Source organism: Limulus polyphemus, unplaced genomic scaffold (assembly GCF_000517525.1).
Source record: "Limulus polyphemus unplaced genomic scaffold, Limulus_polyphemus-2.1.2 Scaffold548, whole genome shotgun sequence".
Taxonomy (NCBI): domain Eukaryota; kingdom Metazoa; phylum Arthropoda; class Merostomata; order Xiphosura; family Limulidae; genus Limulus; species Limulus polyphemus.
The window spans coordinates 47,249-64,911 of record NW_013666158.1 but is presented as its reverse complement, the minus strand read 5'-3'; the positions used below and the strand labels follow the sequence as shown (position 1 = coordinate 64,911).

The following is a 17,663-nucleotide window of genomic DNA, read 5'->3' as shown; positions in this document are numbered from 1 at the left end:
TCAAATTAAGTGTTTATACGCTAAAATAAATGTATGGAAATGTGTGATATCCATGAGGGATGGATAATGCAGCGGTAGACCTCATGATATAGGCGACATATGGCGGTAGACCTCACGCTATAGTAGCACCCCCAGATTTGTCCAATGAAACTTATTTTTCTTAAAACTAACAGCCAAAATTGTTATAAGTGTGTTAAAGGTGAGAAAAATGTTAATATGGGAATTGGGCCCATTGAGGATGCTGATAGCATGAGATGGCTGACTTTTTTAAATGTTCTCATCTATTTTTAAACGAGAAGATGTTAGCATTATTTCTGACCCATAAAATGTTTTAGGAAATATTGGAATTGACCTGCATCATGTAAATTTTAATCCCTTGAAGGTAAATAAAATGATTGAGATTAAAAATAAAGTGTCAGAGGAGGTTTTTTTTCCCAGATGGTACGTGAGCCTCTATTTCTTTCATTGGTCTGGAAATTGTAGGCTACTAGTCTTATTTCTGTTGCGTATAAGATACTAGAGCCTGAAAAAAGAATCTTTACAAAATCATTTAATGAAATATGATATCGTAAAAGGAAGCCAACATAGAATCACCAAAGAAAAAGTTTGCCTTACGAATTTGTTAATTGTTTTTAGGATATTACTCATTTTCTGAATGATGGAAAGGGTGTGAATTAAATTTACTTACATTTCAAAAAGAGTAGCAAAGAAAATCAAATCAGTAGTGGTTGGGGAAGGACTAATTAATTTGACTGCAGAAGGATTGGATGAGAGAAGCAGAAATTTGTTATTAATTGGAGCCCAGTCAAACTGGACCTTTATTATTAATGGGAGCCCAGTCAAACTGGACCCTTGTTATTAATGGGAGCCCAGTCAAATTGGACCCTTGTTATTAATGGGAGCCCAGTCAAGCTGGACCCTTGTTATTAATGGGAGCCCAGTCAAACTGGACCCTTGTTATTAATAGAGTGCTCAGGGGTCAGTGATTGATCTTTTGCTTTTCTTATTTACATTAATAATATTGATATGGGAGTAATTAGTAAATTACTAAGGTTTGCTGATGATTCTTGGGTATTTCTAAGCAGACAAATCAGAGGTCTTTATCTTACCATTTCCCTCAAGTGAGGCCTAAATTGGGATTCGTAAAGAGACAATAACTACTTTTTAACTTTATAATTCTATTAGCTTCACTATTAGCAAAATAGCATTGTCTCGATGACTTGAACAACTTCACCACCATTATGCTAAGATCATTTCTTCAGTCATGCTAATAAATGACTTTTTATCTATATTAAACATGTGGTCCAAATTATAATCCAAATGCATTACCATTAATTTACTATAATTAAAGTTCATTTGCCAAATATTTGTCTAACTTAACAGTTGACCCAAGGTATTCTGTAGTACCTCAGCAGCGCTAGATTCTGAAAAGACAGGTTAGGCCCCAGTTAAGACAGTTGGAATGAGTTGTCATCAAAGTAGGTGGAGGTCAGCACTTTACAAGTTTAAAAAGGAATCGGTGTTTTCTGGAAAAGTGAAGGGTGTGTTCAAAGTTTCACTTTTCTCAGGGGGTGCGTGGGTTAGGGAAGAAAAGGGTTGTCTTTATACATTAAGTTAATTTATTTTTTCAGTAAAAATGAAATGTTGTTTACATGAAGGGTTATGACATAACATTGATTTATTCTGTAGTCTAGACTGAGTTGATTTAATAATTAAAGGGTTAGAAAGAGCTCTTACCATAGTCATTGGACGTTACCAACAAAAAGTTTAAATGTCCTCATAGTTGATAGGGTTAGTATGTGAAATGTACGTTCTGAAATTTCATAGTTATGTTGGTATGTTCATAATAAGTTATACATTTTCTAAATTATGAGCTTTGTTTAAAAAAAAAAAACTGGTTTAAAATATTTTGGCTATTGAAAAACCTTTTAATATTTCTTAAATTTTACTATTTCTTTATTGAAATTCTTAGTAGTTTTATGCAATAGGAAATATAATAATGGTATAATAAGTGATTTTTTAACAAATTCATATTGTCATCTAAATTCTAGCCATGAGGTAGTTATTAGATGTTTTGTCGTTGCCTAAAAGCTGATTTTAATGTTTTTATAAATACAATGATAATTCAGAAATGTTTCCAAACAGTTTTCCTCCTACAAACATTAAAATCATACCACTGAAGTAAAGGCTTATGATTTGTCAACTAACTGGTTAACTTGTGTGTAGTTGTACAACTGTTTCTCCACTTATTAAAGCCTTGTGAATTGACGGAACAATTAAAAACTTTCTTCAATGCCCCCACTCTCCAATACTCGATGCTTACCAATGTAATGGTTAGTGACTCCAAAGAAATGAGAAAACTGCAAGGGGAATGTTTTGAAGGTTTATTCATAATGCCTTAAATAAACAATAGTGTTTTGCAGCCCGTTAATTATCCTTGTATCCGATTCACTCTAACCTTGTATTCTCATAACATTAACATATTTTATAAGCACAAATACATTATTATTATTTACCAATACAAACTGAAATTATATTGTTGTAGAAATTTTCAAATTGTTTTGGTTCAGCCATTGCTGTAATGAAATCACAGATGCTAGTTTTAAAACTTCACTTTCAGGACCTAAACATAAAAGTTTCTTACAGAGAGATCATACAATTTATCTATGAGCTAACAGGTTTTTGAACACTTTCTACAAATTATGTTCTAGTAACTGCATAATTGTAATGCTGATATATTCAACTTTAAAATATGATTATACCTTCAAAACCAATCGTGATACATAGCAAGTGAAGTAGACTGATTTACCAAAATGAGGGTAATAAAGGCTTAGCAAAGAATCTTTAATACTCGTTTTTTTTGTAATACAGCTTACAAAAAAATCACTTGTAAACCTAGATAGTGGTTTAGGTTGACACATTACACAGAGAGCACTGATATATATATATATTAACTTCAACAGGCTGAGTGGTTATTTACTACATTACTTGTTCTATTTTTACATTAATTTGAAGACTGTATCAATAAAGTTACTGACTGGTAGAAAGAACCATAGCCAGTTATGTAGCTTTGCACTTAACAAAAACCAAACAGTCATAAAGAATTTTTTATTTTATTAACGAAGAACTCTGAATGGTTTAAAGCTCCAAATTTCTGACCCATTAGACTACAAGTACAGATTTATGTAGGTGCTAGTGTGTTTCGATATTACAATATTATTTTCTTTTAATCATACATATAGTGATAGTGTAGAAGTAATGAAATATGTATTAACAAAATTGTGATAAGATTCTAAAACAAAAACAAAATTTCTTCCGTTTTCCTTTAGATGGAAGAGTGGCAAACTACATGTATATCCAAATGGTATATGAGGCTAGTGATCTGAACCATCTTACCTTTACATGATTGAATAGTTATATCTGATTGTTTTTACCATTGTTTTACATTCTTTGATATATGTATATTATTATAAAACAATAAGCATTTTAAGTTCATTAATTTGTCATACAGAGCTTTAGAACTACACAACATTTGCAGTATCAAAAAAAAAAAACTGCAAGTTTTCATTAGAGATATTAGAATCTAGTCAGTCAGAAGGACAAGTTTTTTATGCAAGCTACTAATATAGATTTTGATTGATATATAGAAGCTGATCATTGCATTTTAAGTTTCCATATACACATACAGGGGTAAGGTATTTAAACATACTTGTGAGTTTCAGATGAGATATGCATTGACTATTCATCAACTTGTATAAAAACCATTGTATAAATTTGTATGTTGTTCTAGATTGGCAAGTTTTCAAGAATGTGTTAGCTGTTATTTAAATAAACAAGTTTTTTTTTCAAGAGAATATTATGAATGTCAACCTTTCAGAACTTAAAAGCATTTTCAAGTGAATGAGTCATGGAAATGCTACATGACATCAACAAATAAGCAGCCCACTTTGCAACTGCTATATCAGTGCATCATTTTCAGAATTCTTTAATAATCATGATTACAGACACTAATCGTGCAGTTTGTTTTACACCTGTGGTTTATTCTTATGCTTTAAGTCACCTAAATTTTGATCATGTGTGATTTCTTGTAGCAATTCATGAAAAAAAAGATGAGTAATCCTGATGAGTTAATTTGTGAGTATTTCATTTTTTGATAATTGTAAAGTCATCTTATAATCTTCAGTTGTTTTTCTGTAAATTTTGTAGGTTTTTCAGTACTTTAAAGTCAAAATCAGTATGAACTGCATAATACAAAATGTAATCAAAAGCTAGTAATGCAAGATATCAGGAAAACTGAATTATTGTATCCTTCAAGGTTCTTGTTAAAAAAGACGTGTAAACAATGTGAATAGTTATGGGAATTGTCTATCTAAAATGATACATTTATACATTTTACTGTAATTCTTCATGGATGTTTTTGTTGTTAGCAAAATACAATAAATTTCACCTTTGACTCTTCCACTTTTGATTGGTCTGAAATCTTTTTTCTTTTTCTTTTTTATTGAAGATTGGTGTACCAAACCATTTACAAAAGCAGGTTTTGGTAGCATGAACAAAATTTAAACAATCCTACATCATGTATGTATAGTATTAGGTACATAATATTATAATCACATTAATCTTTATTAATTGTAAATTAAAAATAAAATTAATGAGGCAAGTTACTAATTTGTGAATTTGAATTTTTAGGTTTATTATTTATTAGTTAAGACTTAAGATTTTTTAAAATTAATTTTTATTTAATCAGTTTCTATATACAATCTGAAAGGTTTTGGATTAGAAATACAATTTTTCATGTGTTATTTATTTTTAATCGTATAAAGCAAAAAATTCTTTATGTTGTGAGTGTAACAAAATAAACTATATATGACTTACTATTAGTTTATATTGTTCGATATAATATCTTATTACTGAATATCTCCTACAACTGTTACTTTCCTGTAGCTATTGTTTGCCACAAACACAGGTTGTTTAATTGTTGTTTTAGAATATTAACGTAGGTAAATTAACATGCAGAATTATACACGGGTTGCTTAGTTAAGGAACAATACCCAAAAGTTTCAGTCATACGATACAATAATCATCCACAAGTTTCAACTTTGGGAGCTAGAAATACTGTATTAATTAAGGTATTTGATTAGGATTTAGCGACCTCAATACGGTGGTTGTAGGCCGTGTAATGAAGGCAAGAAAAATATTAACTTACTGTTTTTTAACTGTTCTTTTATGGAGAGTGGATACGCGATTACTGCATACCCACGCCGTTTTTTATTGGGATTTATTTTGAAGTTTAAATTTATAAAAGAGAAATATGAACATAGACTGTTATAATATTTACTAGAGTATTTTATTTAAGTCAGTTAAGGAATAATGTAGCGTAAAGCGTTGTTACGTCTCTGTCGTAACTGTGTGTATTATAACTGGTTTTAGCGTGCATTTATATAGATAGCATCGTTAGTAATTAAAAATCATTAACCCTAATGACCCGTAAGTAGTTAAAATTTTTTACTAGAGTAAAACATTTAATCTGATATTGTTTATATATATTCGCAATATCACAAAAAAAAATACTTGGAGTGCAAATATCATTTAAGATTTTTAAAGTAATTAAATGTTTATTTTTGTGAATAGTTATTTAACTATTTCTAGTTTTGACCCCGATTCTAATTTGAAGTTGTGTATATACGTTGATATTTATTATAATTAAATTTATTTATAATGTTTATTGTTTGAGTAGTTTCGCGTGCCAGTTAATTTCCTTACTTCTCACTGAATTTGTACTGTCAGCCTGCAGACGAGATAGGTAGAAGTGCAAATTTGAAAGAAAGTCGGGTGTTCTCGGAAAGAGATCGATGAAATCCAAAACGCAGAGGAAGGCCCAGCCAATTAAGTTTGGATTTAAATAAACGGCAACGCTTGAAACGCTCAGTTGTGATGTGATACAGTATTTAGTTTGTCAAAGTAATTTCGCTTTATTTCCTTTATATATTTTTTTCGTATTACTGATTATCATCGCAATTTAAATTTTGGTTCGTTTGCATTTTTCAAAACTAGTACTTTTTGAGAATCATAACTATGTGTATAGTTGTGTAGCTTGAGATATATATTCTGTTTTTTAGTGTATTATAATTAGATGCGATTTTATTTTCAAGTTAAACTAGTCCACAGTAAAGATACTAAAACGCAGTATGTTACACAAACAAACAAAAAAAAGAATTACGAATTTAAAAGATTATTGTAATGAGGCAGTCAGAAATATAAAACATTCTTCAATAAAAAAAATATTTTGTTGGAATGACATTTTTTTCATTCATAAGTAAATAATATTTAATTTGTATCTTATAGACTTATCCTTTTTTAAATGGTACGTATTTTAATTCAGGGTATAAATTATGGTAATTTTGACTGTGAAGCGAATAAACATTATATCGATCAATGCAGCTAGTTTGTAATAACTGTATTTCAATTAACATCATCGCCTGTATTCATTGTTCTGATAATATTTTTACCCAGTCTGCTTATGGCGTTTTTGTTCTTTGAATCTGCTTTTATCTCTATACTCAAGCCGAGTGACACATCATTGTTTGGTCTCGAGATGTTTGTCCAGCCCTGTCACTAGACCCTATGTCGAACATACTGGTTGAATGTACCCAAGTTAACAGATCATAATTATGATGGCGATAAATGGAGAAACTGTTGTTTCAGATATTTGTGCTGAATTTCTTTTCACACAGCTTAGCAAAATCGTTGAAAATGAAATTACCTAAGAAGTAACGCATCTATATCAGTATTACAATACTGTTTATTGTATGTCCATGTAACTACTTCGCAAGGTGTAGATTGATCTTCACCAAAATTGGTGTGGAGGTTCATTAGGCCCATGCGGGGGGTACATACAGATTTTCAGTTTTGCGGTTTTTATGGTTGTTTTTGTGGTTTTGTCAGTACCTCACCTCCTGTGGATGGATCTTCACCAAATTTGGCATGAAGGTTTGTTGGATCCATGGGGAGGGGGATACATACGTTTTACATTTTGTATTTTGCAGTTTTTATGGGCGTTTTTTTTACAATTAAATATAAGGAAAGCATTGTTATCGGATATTACAGAATTCTTAACTTTTGTTTCACATAATTTATAACCATTACTTTGCTTTGTACTAGTCTATCAGATGTGGATATGCGGTTCAAAATAAGTATTGTTGTATAAAAATAAAGATGTGGTAAGATAAATAGAATTAAGTGACTTATTAGATACTTTGAAAGTTATACAGAATTAACACAAACTAATAATATGAGTTATTCCACATGTAGTAACTGTAATTGGCGATAACATTGTTAAGCATTTGTGGTAAAAATCACGTTAACTACAGTGTTTTTATGCATCTTCCTCTTAGTATATCCATTGTAGATTCATAAGCAGAAAAGTGCAAAAATATTTACACTGAACAATTCAGTTAAGGACCGAAAGACTTCTTTGATAGTGATTTGTGGAAGAAAGAAAAGATCTGAAATGCTATTTTTACGCGCCTCTGATTTGACATTCGTAGTGGACCAATTGAGAGGGATGTGGAAGATAAAATTATGTAATTAACGTAATATTTATAACAAATTTTAGGCCTATTGGTTTATAACACATTGCCAGCTTTGGGCGATTAAAGTGTAACTGTATTGGGCAATACAGATGTTTCCTGGACTACTATGACCGTATCTTCTAAACGCAATAAAATTGATTTTGAAATGTACTCAGTCAGTATCCTTTCAAATTATAATAAATATATATTTTTTAAATCTTCCAGCTTAATTAATCAAATCAAAAAAGTGTTTATTACGGATGACGTTATTAGAACAAAGGCAGTCGGAACTGTATAATAGCGTATAATTGTATATATAAGGTTAAATATATTCATTTTGTATTTTATTTAAACTACGTGTAAATCTTCTGTTCAATCGACGTGTTGTCTTATAAAGCGTTAACACTAGAATTATAATATTCTGTGTACGACTGTTAGTAGAACAATAGTCCACTAGTCGAAAGAATCCCATACAAATTATTTCAAAATTTTATTACAAGATAGTACCAGCCGAAAAATTGTAAGAAGAAATTACAAAATTTAAAGCCACTGTTCATGTTCGGTCTTAACAAGCCAAACATCCCGCATTATTTTTTGACGCTTCGCCAATATATATTTATAAAAATCATTTGTTTGTGCGTTTCAGAAATATTGCATTTTTACCCTAAAAGAACAGAAATCGGTACAAATCTTTTAGTGACTGTATGATGCAAGTTCCTTATGTATCGTATACAAAGCCGGAATTTTAGTGTTACTCATATTGCTTTTGAACTTGGCCTTAATGTATATGGCGAATAATCAGAGTAAATGTATATAATTAAATAATACGCTTTCATTTGACTGTCCCGAACTTTTTCACAAATTTCTCGATCAAACACTACAAATCTCACATTGTTAGGTCTTTGTCCGAGGAGTGCGGATTGCATATTGGCTTTTCAATTCACAATCACTTTACTCGCGTAGTCAAACGTTTAAATGCAACGAGTGTATGGTACTCGATGGCACAATGTCGTTGTCATCACGTGACGACTGGCTTCCATTTCAGTTTTAGTTTTTAATTGCAAAGTATTTCACACAACACTTAACCCGCGTGTAATTTCTTAAAAAAATTAACATTACAATAAATGTAATTTCTATTTAGGTCTATAATACGTATGTGCAGTTCGTTCAAAGCCATCTGCTTATCATTTTGTGAACACGAATTCAGACGTTTCTGCATATCAGCTACGTTTGCCTTAATTACAACTACATTTACTTTACTTTCCAATTATTTAGTTTCAGTTCGTTTCATAAACTGCCATTACACACCTTTTAGATAATTTTTTTTGTTTACTACGTGTTTTTATTCTTCGTTTTTGTGAGTTGCTTTGTTTCAACTTCTAGAACTGTGTAATAAACTGAACGCTCATAATTGTGTCATATTATGTATATTATTATACATACCTTTACTTTATTGTTTACTTTACGTGTTGTTTTATTACATACGTGTAGTTTTATTGAATAAAGTTACATCTACGTAAATTTGTTTGTCTGACTACGTAAAAGTTTTTCAAATAGACCAGGATTTATCGATCTAACACGTATAATGCCTGCAAGAAATGGCGTGCGTGTAAAAATGATGAAATATTGAAACGAAGGGCGTGTAGACTACAGCAAATGTTTTTCGGGTCGCGGCTAGTACACTAAATAATGAAACTGTTGTGTTTCGGTGGGTTATGGAACTTTCATTCAGTTTGAAAACTTGCATTTGAGCCAATAAAATATTTATATGTAATACTTTTTCTCATTTTATTAGTACATTTCCGTAACGCTACGTTTATTCGTGTTATGTAGATATAGCCGTCACGTCAAAAACCCGTTTATTATTATTTTATTTTTAATTTGGCGGTTAACACTCATTCGATCTTGTACATTGTTCTTGTTACGAGAATATTTGTATAGTGCGGTAAAGTTAACTTTTCTTCTTAGAGTTATGTTTAAAGTACACAACTTTTAAATATTAATTTATTTTTTAAAAATTTATAGTTACAGTGAGACGACTAATAGAATTGTATTGTTAGCTTTACACGAACGTGTTTTTGTGTTGCCATTGGCAACTCTTCACGTGATTATAATGCTGGCGCCAAAGAGTTGTTTCTCTTGACCTCAAGTACTGAACAAACGATACTTGAGAACACTGAGGAATAAATGCCACTTAAAAATTATGTTTAGTTATTAACACATTCGCAAGATTCTTTAACTAATTCATTATGAATATCATCCATAGACTGCTATGAAAATGAAAAATATTGCTCTAAACTAAAGCATTTCTAATTTTTGCCAAATAGAAATGCTTTCCACTAATATGAAAACACTTTGTATTTGAATTAAAATGTACATAATAATGCTAATTAAGATAAGTGTTATGACCGATGTGAAATAGTACTGCATCAGTATAATTGATAACAGAAAAAAAAAATATGCACTATTATTTAAGAATTATAAGTGTATGTTGGTACAAAAACTAAAAAGAGAAAGTGATATGAGGAATTTTTGTTTAGTTTGGTTTATATTTAAAATATATAACTTCTGTATATGTTTATCTTATTGTATAGTTATAGTGAAGGACTATATTAGCGATAGCTTTGGTGAAAGGAATTTTGAAATGAAATGTTGGCTTAAAACCATGGTAGAATGCTACGGAAGCTAGGAATTCTTTATCAAGCCATATTTCCAGTACTTAGCTATGTAAGGACACTAATCCCTCAAAATGTGTAAAATGGCAAGGTTTCATTTATAGGAATATTCTATAATACATCAAATGAACAAAACTTTTTTTAAGTGTTGTACCCATGGTACATAAACATAAAGAGACCTTACCAACATGGGGTTGATATGGAGTTATCCAGAAAAAAGAAGTAACTGTTTTTAAGATGTATGTATTTTACTTTGTTATACAGAAGTTTCTTAGCAGTGTATTCAGGCCCACCAATAGGGGTGAGTGAGTGGGGGCAACTGCCCAGGGGCCCGGGCGATTGAAACCTAGTTATGCTGTAAAGCCCGCAAAGCATCTTTAGGCTATATCTTCATTTAATGATAAAACCATAGTTTTTTGGCTTTTATTTGCATATAGATGCTTGATACATTAAGAACGACTGAAATGATAATTTGAGTAATAATTAATATGTATCTGTTACTTTATAGATTTAATAGATATTTGTTGTTACTTTATTAACGTTTTTACGCTTATACGGTGAGATAAAAATGGCTGCTGATATTATTTTGTCTGGTTTATGAACATGTTGCTGTCATAATTTAGGATCTTCTTTTTAATAAATTCTTGAAAATGTTAAAAGAGAGAGAGAGAGAAAGGGGACTGGCGAGGATGTTTGCCCCAGGGCCTGTGCTGGCTCTCGATGTTCCTGAGTGTATTTAATCTGCCAAATTAATTTTTTTCCTAACTTTGGATTTATAGAGGCTCTCAAAAATCTCCAAGTCTCGAGCATGTTTGGTATTCATGTTGAACTGTGCTTATTCAAGAACTGTTCACAAAGTGTAGTTAAGAAGAGTTTGCTGAAAATAATTTATCTTGTATCCTAACTTATTCACTGTGGTATTTAAACAGTTGAGGTTTTGTGAAAGTGCTAATTTTTCTTCATTTAGTTCATATTATTTGTTAGAAAGATGCTCAAATTTTAAAAACTTGGTAGAAGGTTTGTGTCAACTAGTAGCTTTAAAGATTAGATTTTTCTGCTTTTAGTTTAAAGTTTGCTGAAGAAGATTTTCATATTGTAACAATACGTGTACTTAGGTGTTTAAGAAATAAAAAGAGAATTGATAGTTAACATTGTAATTTTCCATATATATGTATATACATTTAAACTTTACAATTAAGCAAACTGGAAAAACATCTGTAGTTTTGTAGAGTGGTTAGATTATGAAAGTTCATGGTAAACCAGCATTATTATAGCACACTGGATATAGAGCACACGGTTTGTAAAAGATAAGTTTAATTTGTTCACCCTGTACTGTGTAAATGAGTGTTCTGAAAAGTGTTCACTGATTATCAGGGATAGAAATAATACAGTAAAATTACATTCACTCGAGGGAAAGCTATTGGGAAGATTACCTTCCCTCATGTAAATTTGCATTTCTTCATGAATTTTTTTTTTATTTAATCCATGCAATATATTCACGTTCATTGGTCGTAACTAAAGGAATACGGATGGACTGTGCATTCCCGATGGGGAAAGCCAACTGAAAAGATAAAATTCCTCAAGCAAAGTTAAATTCCTCAGGAATGCAGGAATGTAATATTTCGATCCCTGATTATATTTGTAGTGCCTTTATATAAATACTTTTTTAATATAATTAACATACTATTTAGTTACAGTTAGAGGCTGTATTGACAATATAATTTACTTGTCTTCTTTTTAGTGCAGTATTCTGAACACTTATCATAAGTTTTCAGTCTGAAGAATTTAACTGTCTTTACAAGCAAACTGTGATTGATCACATTTTACAGACATACTGTTAATAGCCTCTGCTTAGCTGGTATCAACGTTTGTGTGAAGAATGACTTTTTAAATTTCCATATAAATATGTGATTAGATGACAGTTGTCATAAATTCCTAGAAAATAGCTAAATTTTGAGGAATGAGTAAAACTACATGAGAATGCCAAGCTGTAAAACTCTAAATTTGATTTTATTACTACTGGTATTTTATATTTTGTTCTGTTTTTTTTTTTTGCAAATGCACTTTTGGCTTAATAGTAATTTATAACAGTTTAAAAACAGTAAACTAGCCTAGGGCACTGATATGTTTGATTTTTGAAATAATCTTTTTAATGAAATGAGTGTATTAAGTAACTGTGTCAACTTATTCAAATGAAAATTAATGGGTTTTCAAACATAGTTCCAGCAGGATATGTTTGTGTTAAACTACTGTGAATCATAACCATAATACAATTTCTAATAGCATGTTTTCAGTTTTTGACCAACTTTGCATTATCTCTTAGCAGCTTTTATTGCACATATATTTTATAGTTACATCAGGTGTAAAAGACTTAATGATATGTTTTGTCTTGTGTCTAATTTTTATACATAAATTGGGAGTTTTATTTTTATATAAAAAAAGAAAGACACCTTGTACTGGTTCTAAGATTTATCTGTAGGAATTTGGATTATAACTTAAAAAAGCGCTTGATTCCAGAAAGTTGTTTAAAAAGTAAGTAGACCACAGATATCATAATTTATCTAAATGTTGTCTGATATTTCTTTTCATAAGTTTTCTGAACAATCTTATTGTAAGATTCCAGTCTGAAAAGTTTTAACTATTGGCCAGTGCAAATGAGATGTTTGCTGAAAATCACTTGAAATATACTCTTCATTGAATCTGACAATAATAATATTTAATATTTGGTTAAATATTTTGTTTTTCTTATTCAAATTTTGTATAGGATGTGTAATTTATTTTTATTTTGACTCTTTTGAACCATTTATAATATTTTAGAACACTGAGCAAAAGTAGATTTATTATATTGGTTAATTAGTGATCCATTTATGAACCAACTAATACGTAATTATGCAACAGTTTCAGACATGTTTTTTTTTAATATTTGTGTATGTAACATGATATAGATATATGTTTTACTAACTTCATTAACCTTTAATTAGAAGCTAATTAAAATATCAAATATTATGATGCACTTGACAAATGAATGGCTCAAAATATTAGAATTTTGCCATTTTATTTCACTCTCCACTTATGTTTATCTCAATTTTTGTTATAAATCTGTGTCATCTATAGCGTATCACACAAATATTGTATTCTTTATTATTAAGTAGTACATTTACTGATTAAATTTAATCATTTTGTTATGCATTGAGCTGGTACTAGTTGTAGATTAGCTCTGTTTACTTAATTAAAAGTTAAGTAGTGCTAACAGAGCAGAAACCTGAAATGTTTAGTAGAGATTAGCATAAATACACCGTTATATTTATATGAACTTTGTTTCAGTACTCTGTAGAAGAATGAATTAATTATACAAGTAAGTTTATCTATATTTCTGGACTTGTTTGAAACTGACAATGAATAGCCTACAAAATACTTATCTTTATATATTGATAAGAGTACTGGAAAAAATAACCTAATATTAGCAAAACACTAATTTTTATTGCAATGAATCAAAACACTCCCTGATTTTTTCACACAATTGGGACTAGGTTTTTGTCAATTTACTAAAGAAAGTAATATGTAAACAAGTCATTTATAAGAGTACTCTGTATCATTTTGACTATTCAAAAAAGCCTTGAAATTTTTCTTCACAATATATCATGACTTCTGACATACCACATTCATTTGTACTAAAGTACACGTAGATCGAAACACAAGTCATATGATTTAAAAACAAATCACTATGTCTGCTCATTCATGTTTTTCAAAGTTTTTGTTTGTTCTTTTTTATAACACACCATAATTTTAATGTTACTGTGGACATTCAGTTCTTTGAAGAAAACAACATTACTAAAACTTAAACTTTGCTTGTTTATAATTTATTTATTGTTTTACAAAAATGCAGAAATTATATATCTTCTGTATTTCTCATTAAATATATAAATATGAGTAAAAGTGAGTCTTGAACAGTTTCTTCTGTATTGATTCTTTGTTCCTCCACATCACTCCCTTGAATATGAACTTGAAAAAGAATTCCTCAGTGTCTCTTGTCTAGATATTTTGAAATAGCCATACTAACACTGCACTGTAGCCATGTTGATCAACAATTTGCGGTACAGTTGATCTGCTTTGTTATTAGCATTTTTAAACATTGATAAAAAAACAACAGACCAATCACTTTTAAGAAAATTTAATTTTGCACATTTCCTCTTTGTAAACATAGAAAGACCAAGTTAAAAATGCTTGGGCCAGGAATGTGTAGTGAATTCAGTTTTTGCACGTGATCTGTGTTGGTTCATTCAAAAGACAATCACTCACAGTTAACATACCATGTTTTATAACCATTTAGGATGCAGGAAAGGAAAATAGCTTGGATTAGAAAATATTCATATCTGTCTGGACATGCAGAGCAGATTTGCAATTAAATTGCCTTATGTTTTACCTGAGGATGTATAGAATTAAAAAAATCAACAACTGAAGGAAAGTTTTATCAGAATCTATTGCACTTCTTAAACAATTTATTAAAACATTGAAGATAAAGTATACGAACCAAAGAGTTACTTAACCTAAGGTCCATTATGTTCCACCTGGTGCTCAAGAAATACGAAATGCTTAGTTAAGCTACTGATGTATCTTGAAAGATTACTTTAAAAGTAGGGTTTAATTACTTGACAAAAACTAATGAATGTGATAATTGTCTATTTTACATACAGTAAATCGTTATATCACTCTAAACTGATAAAATCTGATAGTTGCAATTTTAAGTAATTTGTAACTGTTTATTTTTAAAATATGACTTACATTATCATTTTATTTCTGCAGTAGTGATTAAAGAACTGAAAAATTCTTTATTAGTTATTTGTTGAAAGCATGTTTAATGTTTGTAAATATGTGTTTCTAATATAATGTTTTTATTCCACTTCTCCAGATATCAGCATGTCAGTAGAACGTCACCATGGGATGTGTGTCATCTAGGGCAAGTCTAGATGACAGAAGAGACATATTTAGTGTAAGTTTTGATACTTGTGTTTAATTTTTGTTTGTTCTGCTTTTTGCTAGACAATCTAAGATCTAGGGTACCAGAATATGTGGACAGTAATCTTCTCAGTGATTTTATTTTGCAATTATTACATTTTGATTCTTTAACTCCAAACCCGCTTTTATTTTTTTACGTTAGGACAGTTATTTATTGATTTGGTTTTATAACTAATTTGCCCATTTTTCTTGTTGACCCATTATTATCTAAATTTAAAACCGTTTCGTGTGAGGATAAAGTGTAAAGATTAAATTCAATAAGTAGAATATGTGATAAGTGTAAATGCAGAATACCTGTAGACATATTAAAGTGTGTAATATGAAACTTCTACTTGTAATTCAGTAGAAAATCATGTTCTAAAAAGTTATAAGCTCAAGCCTTCAGGAATGTTAAAACACATATTATACAGACAGTGGAAAATATAGGATCCTAATGGTATGAAAGGTGTAAGAAAGTAAATTAGAAATACTTTGAACAATTCAATGATGACATCTTGTGCAATAAATTTTAAAATAAAAAACAAAATCAACGTTTAATATGCACAATAAAATATTTTTATTTGACTGACAGCCAACAATAAAAGACAACATGTTTTGGTAGCTTTACACTATCACCATCAGGAGTAAATACCTATATGACAAAAGAGTAGTTTATAAGGAAAAGGCTTAACTCATTGTAATCTGTGAGGGTGATATGAGTATTATACATAAGAATAAAAATTTCTTTTCAAAACTGCATTATCATCAACTAACCATTTTACAGCACAATATTTTTACTGATTCTATAATATTTAATTCACTTTGAGTATTAGGTTCAGCTAAAATTATTGTTTCATACCATTTTAAATTAACCTAATACTCAAAGTGAATTGAATATTAAAGAATCAATAGAAATTTTGTGCTGTAAAATAAATAGTTCTTTACTAAATGGAGAGGAAAGGTTAGTTGGTGATAATGTGTAGCTTTGGAAAGAAATATTTATTGTTATTTACAGTAATGATACCACCCTCATAGATTAAACCTTTTCTTTATAAAACTACCCACTTATCGTGTAAATTTTTACTCCTGATGATGATAGTGTAAAGCTACTGAAACGTTGTCTTTTATTGTTGGCTGTCAGCCCAAAAAAAAAAAAATTATTGTACACTTTAAATGTTGCTTTTTTTTTAGAAATTCTTTGCAGGTCAAAGAGCTAAACTTCTGTTACAGTCTCTCGTGAACAACCACATATTTTTGTGAATACCGATATTAATTACAACATATATGTAACAAACTAGAACCAACTGAGAACTGTTTGAAGTGAAACATCTATTAATCCAGTATTATTTTCAAAAAGTATTAATGGTCCAAATAGTATAATTCTTGGTCTGATACCATCAGTGTCAGACTTATCCCAGTCAATTAAAGCCATCTTAATAGCTTATATGTGTAAGTAGATGAAATTTCAAAAACAAGTTGTGAACTTTCATTTAATTTCTCACTTTTTCTGCGATAAAGTATTCTTAAATTAAAATTTCTGATAAATACATTGTGTCTGAAAAATGCAATTCTTTCAGTCTTTAGCTTATAGTGTGCACTAAGTTCCTTGTTGCTTAGTTTAACTGCCAGATTTTAGATAATTGAATTATTAAAAATTATAGTGTACATCATAGACATAAAAAGAAATTTTCCTTTAACTTAGCGAAAAGGATCATTCAAATTGTGAATAATAACTATAAATGCGAATTCAGATTCTATTAATTACAATATTTTCCTTGAGACAGGAATTATCCAGATGGTCTCATAAATAACAGTTTTTTTAAACAAAAACATTTAGCTCTTGAAATCAGAAATCACAAAATATGAAACCCATTACCATGACTTACATGTATAGTTCTATAGTTGTTAGTATCGGTCCTAACATTTGAAGAATGTTTTCAGCAAGTTCAAAATAATACCAGCTCACAGATAACCTAAACACTGAAAATTGATTTTATGTTACAATAATAATCCTTTCATAAATAAGATAGATATTGTGGACATGGTCAAATGTTTGTATAAAGATGTCAGCAGTGTGGTGTAAATTATATTCAGAATACTGAATTCATTACATATAAGAATAGATCAGTTACTTTTGATATTACTAGAACTTTCAGTTTTAATTCTCATAATGGTATTTATGATTTAACCAGCTTTATTATAGCTAAGCTTAAAATTGTAGACAGAAAACACATCAACATAACCATAATATAAGAAACTATGAAACAGTTCAATTCCTCATTTGAAACCTGTCATTGATTTACAGTGCTTTGACATGAAAAAATATTTTTTACATCATTAAAAATGTTTATTATAAATTTACAATCATACTGATGTAATAAATAAATAAATATATATATATATATATATATATATATATATA

General features: G+C 29.7%; 1 protein-coding gene across 8 annotated transcripts in view; it reads left to right on the top strand.

The window, feature by feature from the left end:
* The window catches only part of LOC106459027, a 27,363-nt gene that overhangs the window by 4,982 nt on the left and 4,718 nt on the right, over positions 1-17,663 (top strand). For 4 of the 8 annotated variants that reach the window (XM_013918597.2, XM_022385400.1, XM_022385403.1 and 1 more), the window contains one exon: positions 15,156-15,236. In XM_013918597.2, the coding sequence (XP_013774051.1) occupies positions 15,183-15,236 (54 nt within the window). In that variant the 5' untranslated portion in view covers positions 15,156-15,182. Of the gene's footprint in view, positions 1-3,329; positions 4,135-4,206; positions 4,304-5,787; positions 5,962-15,155; positions 15,237-17,663 lie in introns of all 8 variants that reach the window. The other 4 variants (XM_022385401.1, XM_022385404.1, XM_022385402.1 and 1 more) reach the window with 3 other exon arrangements.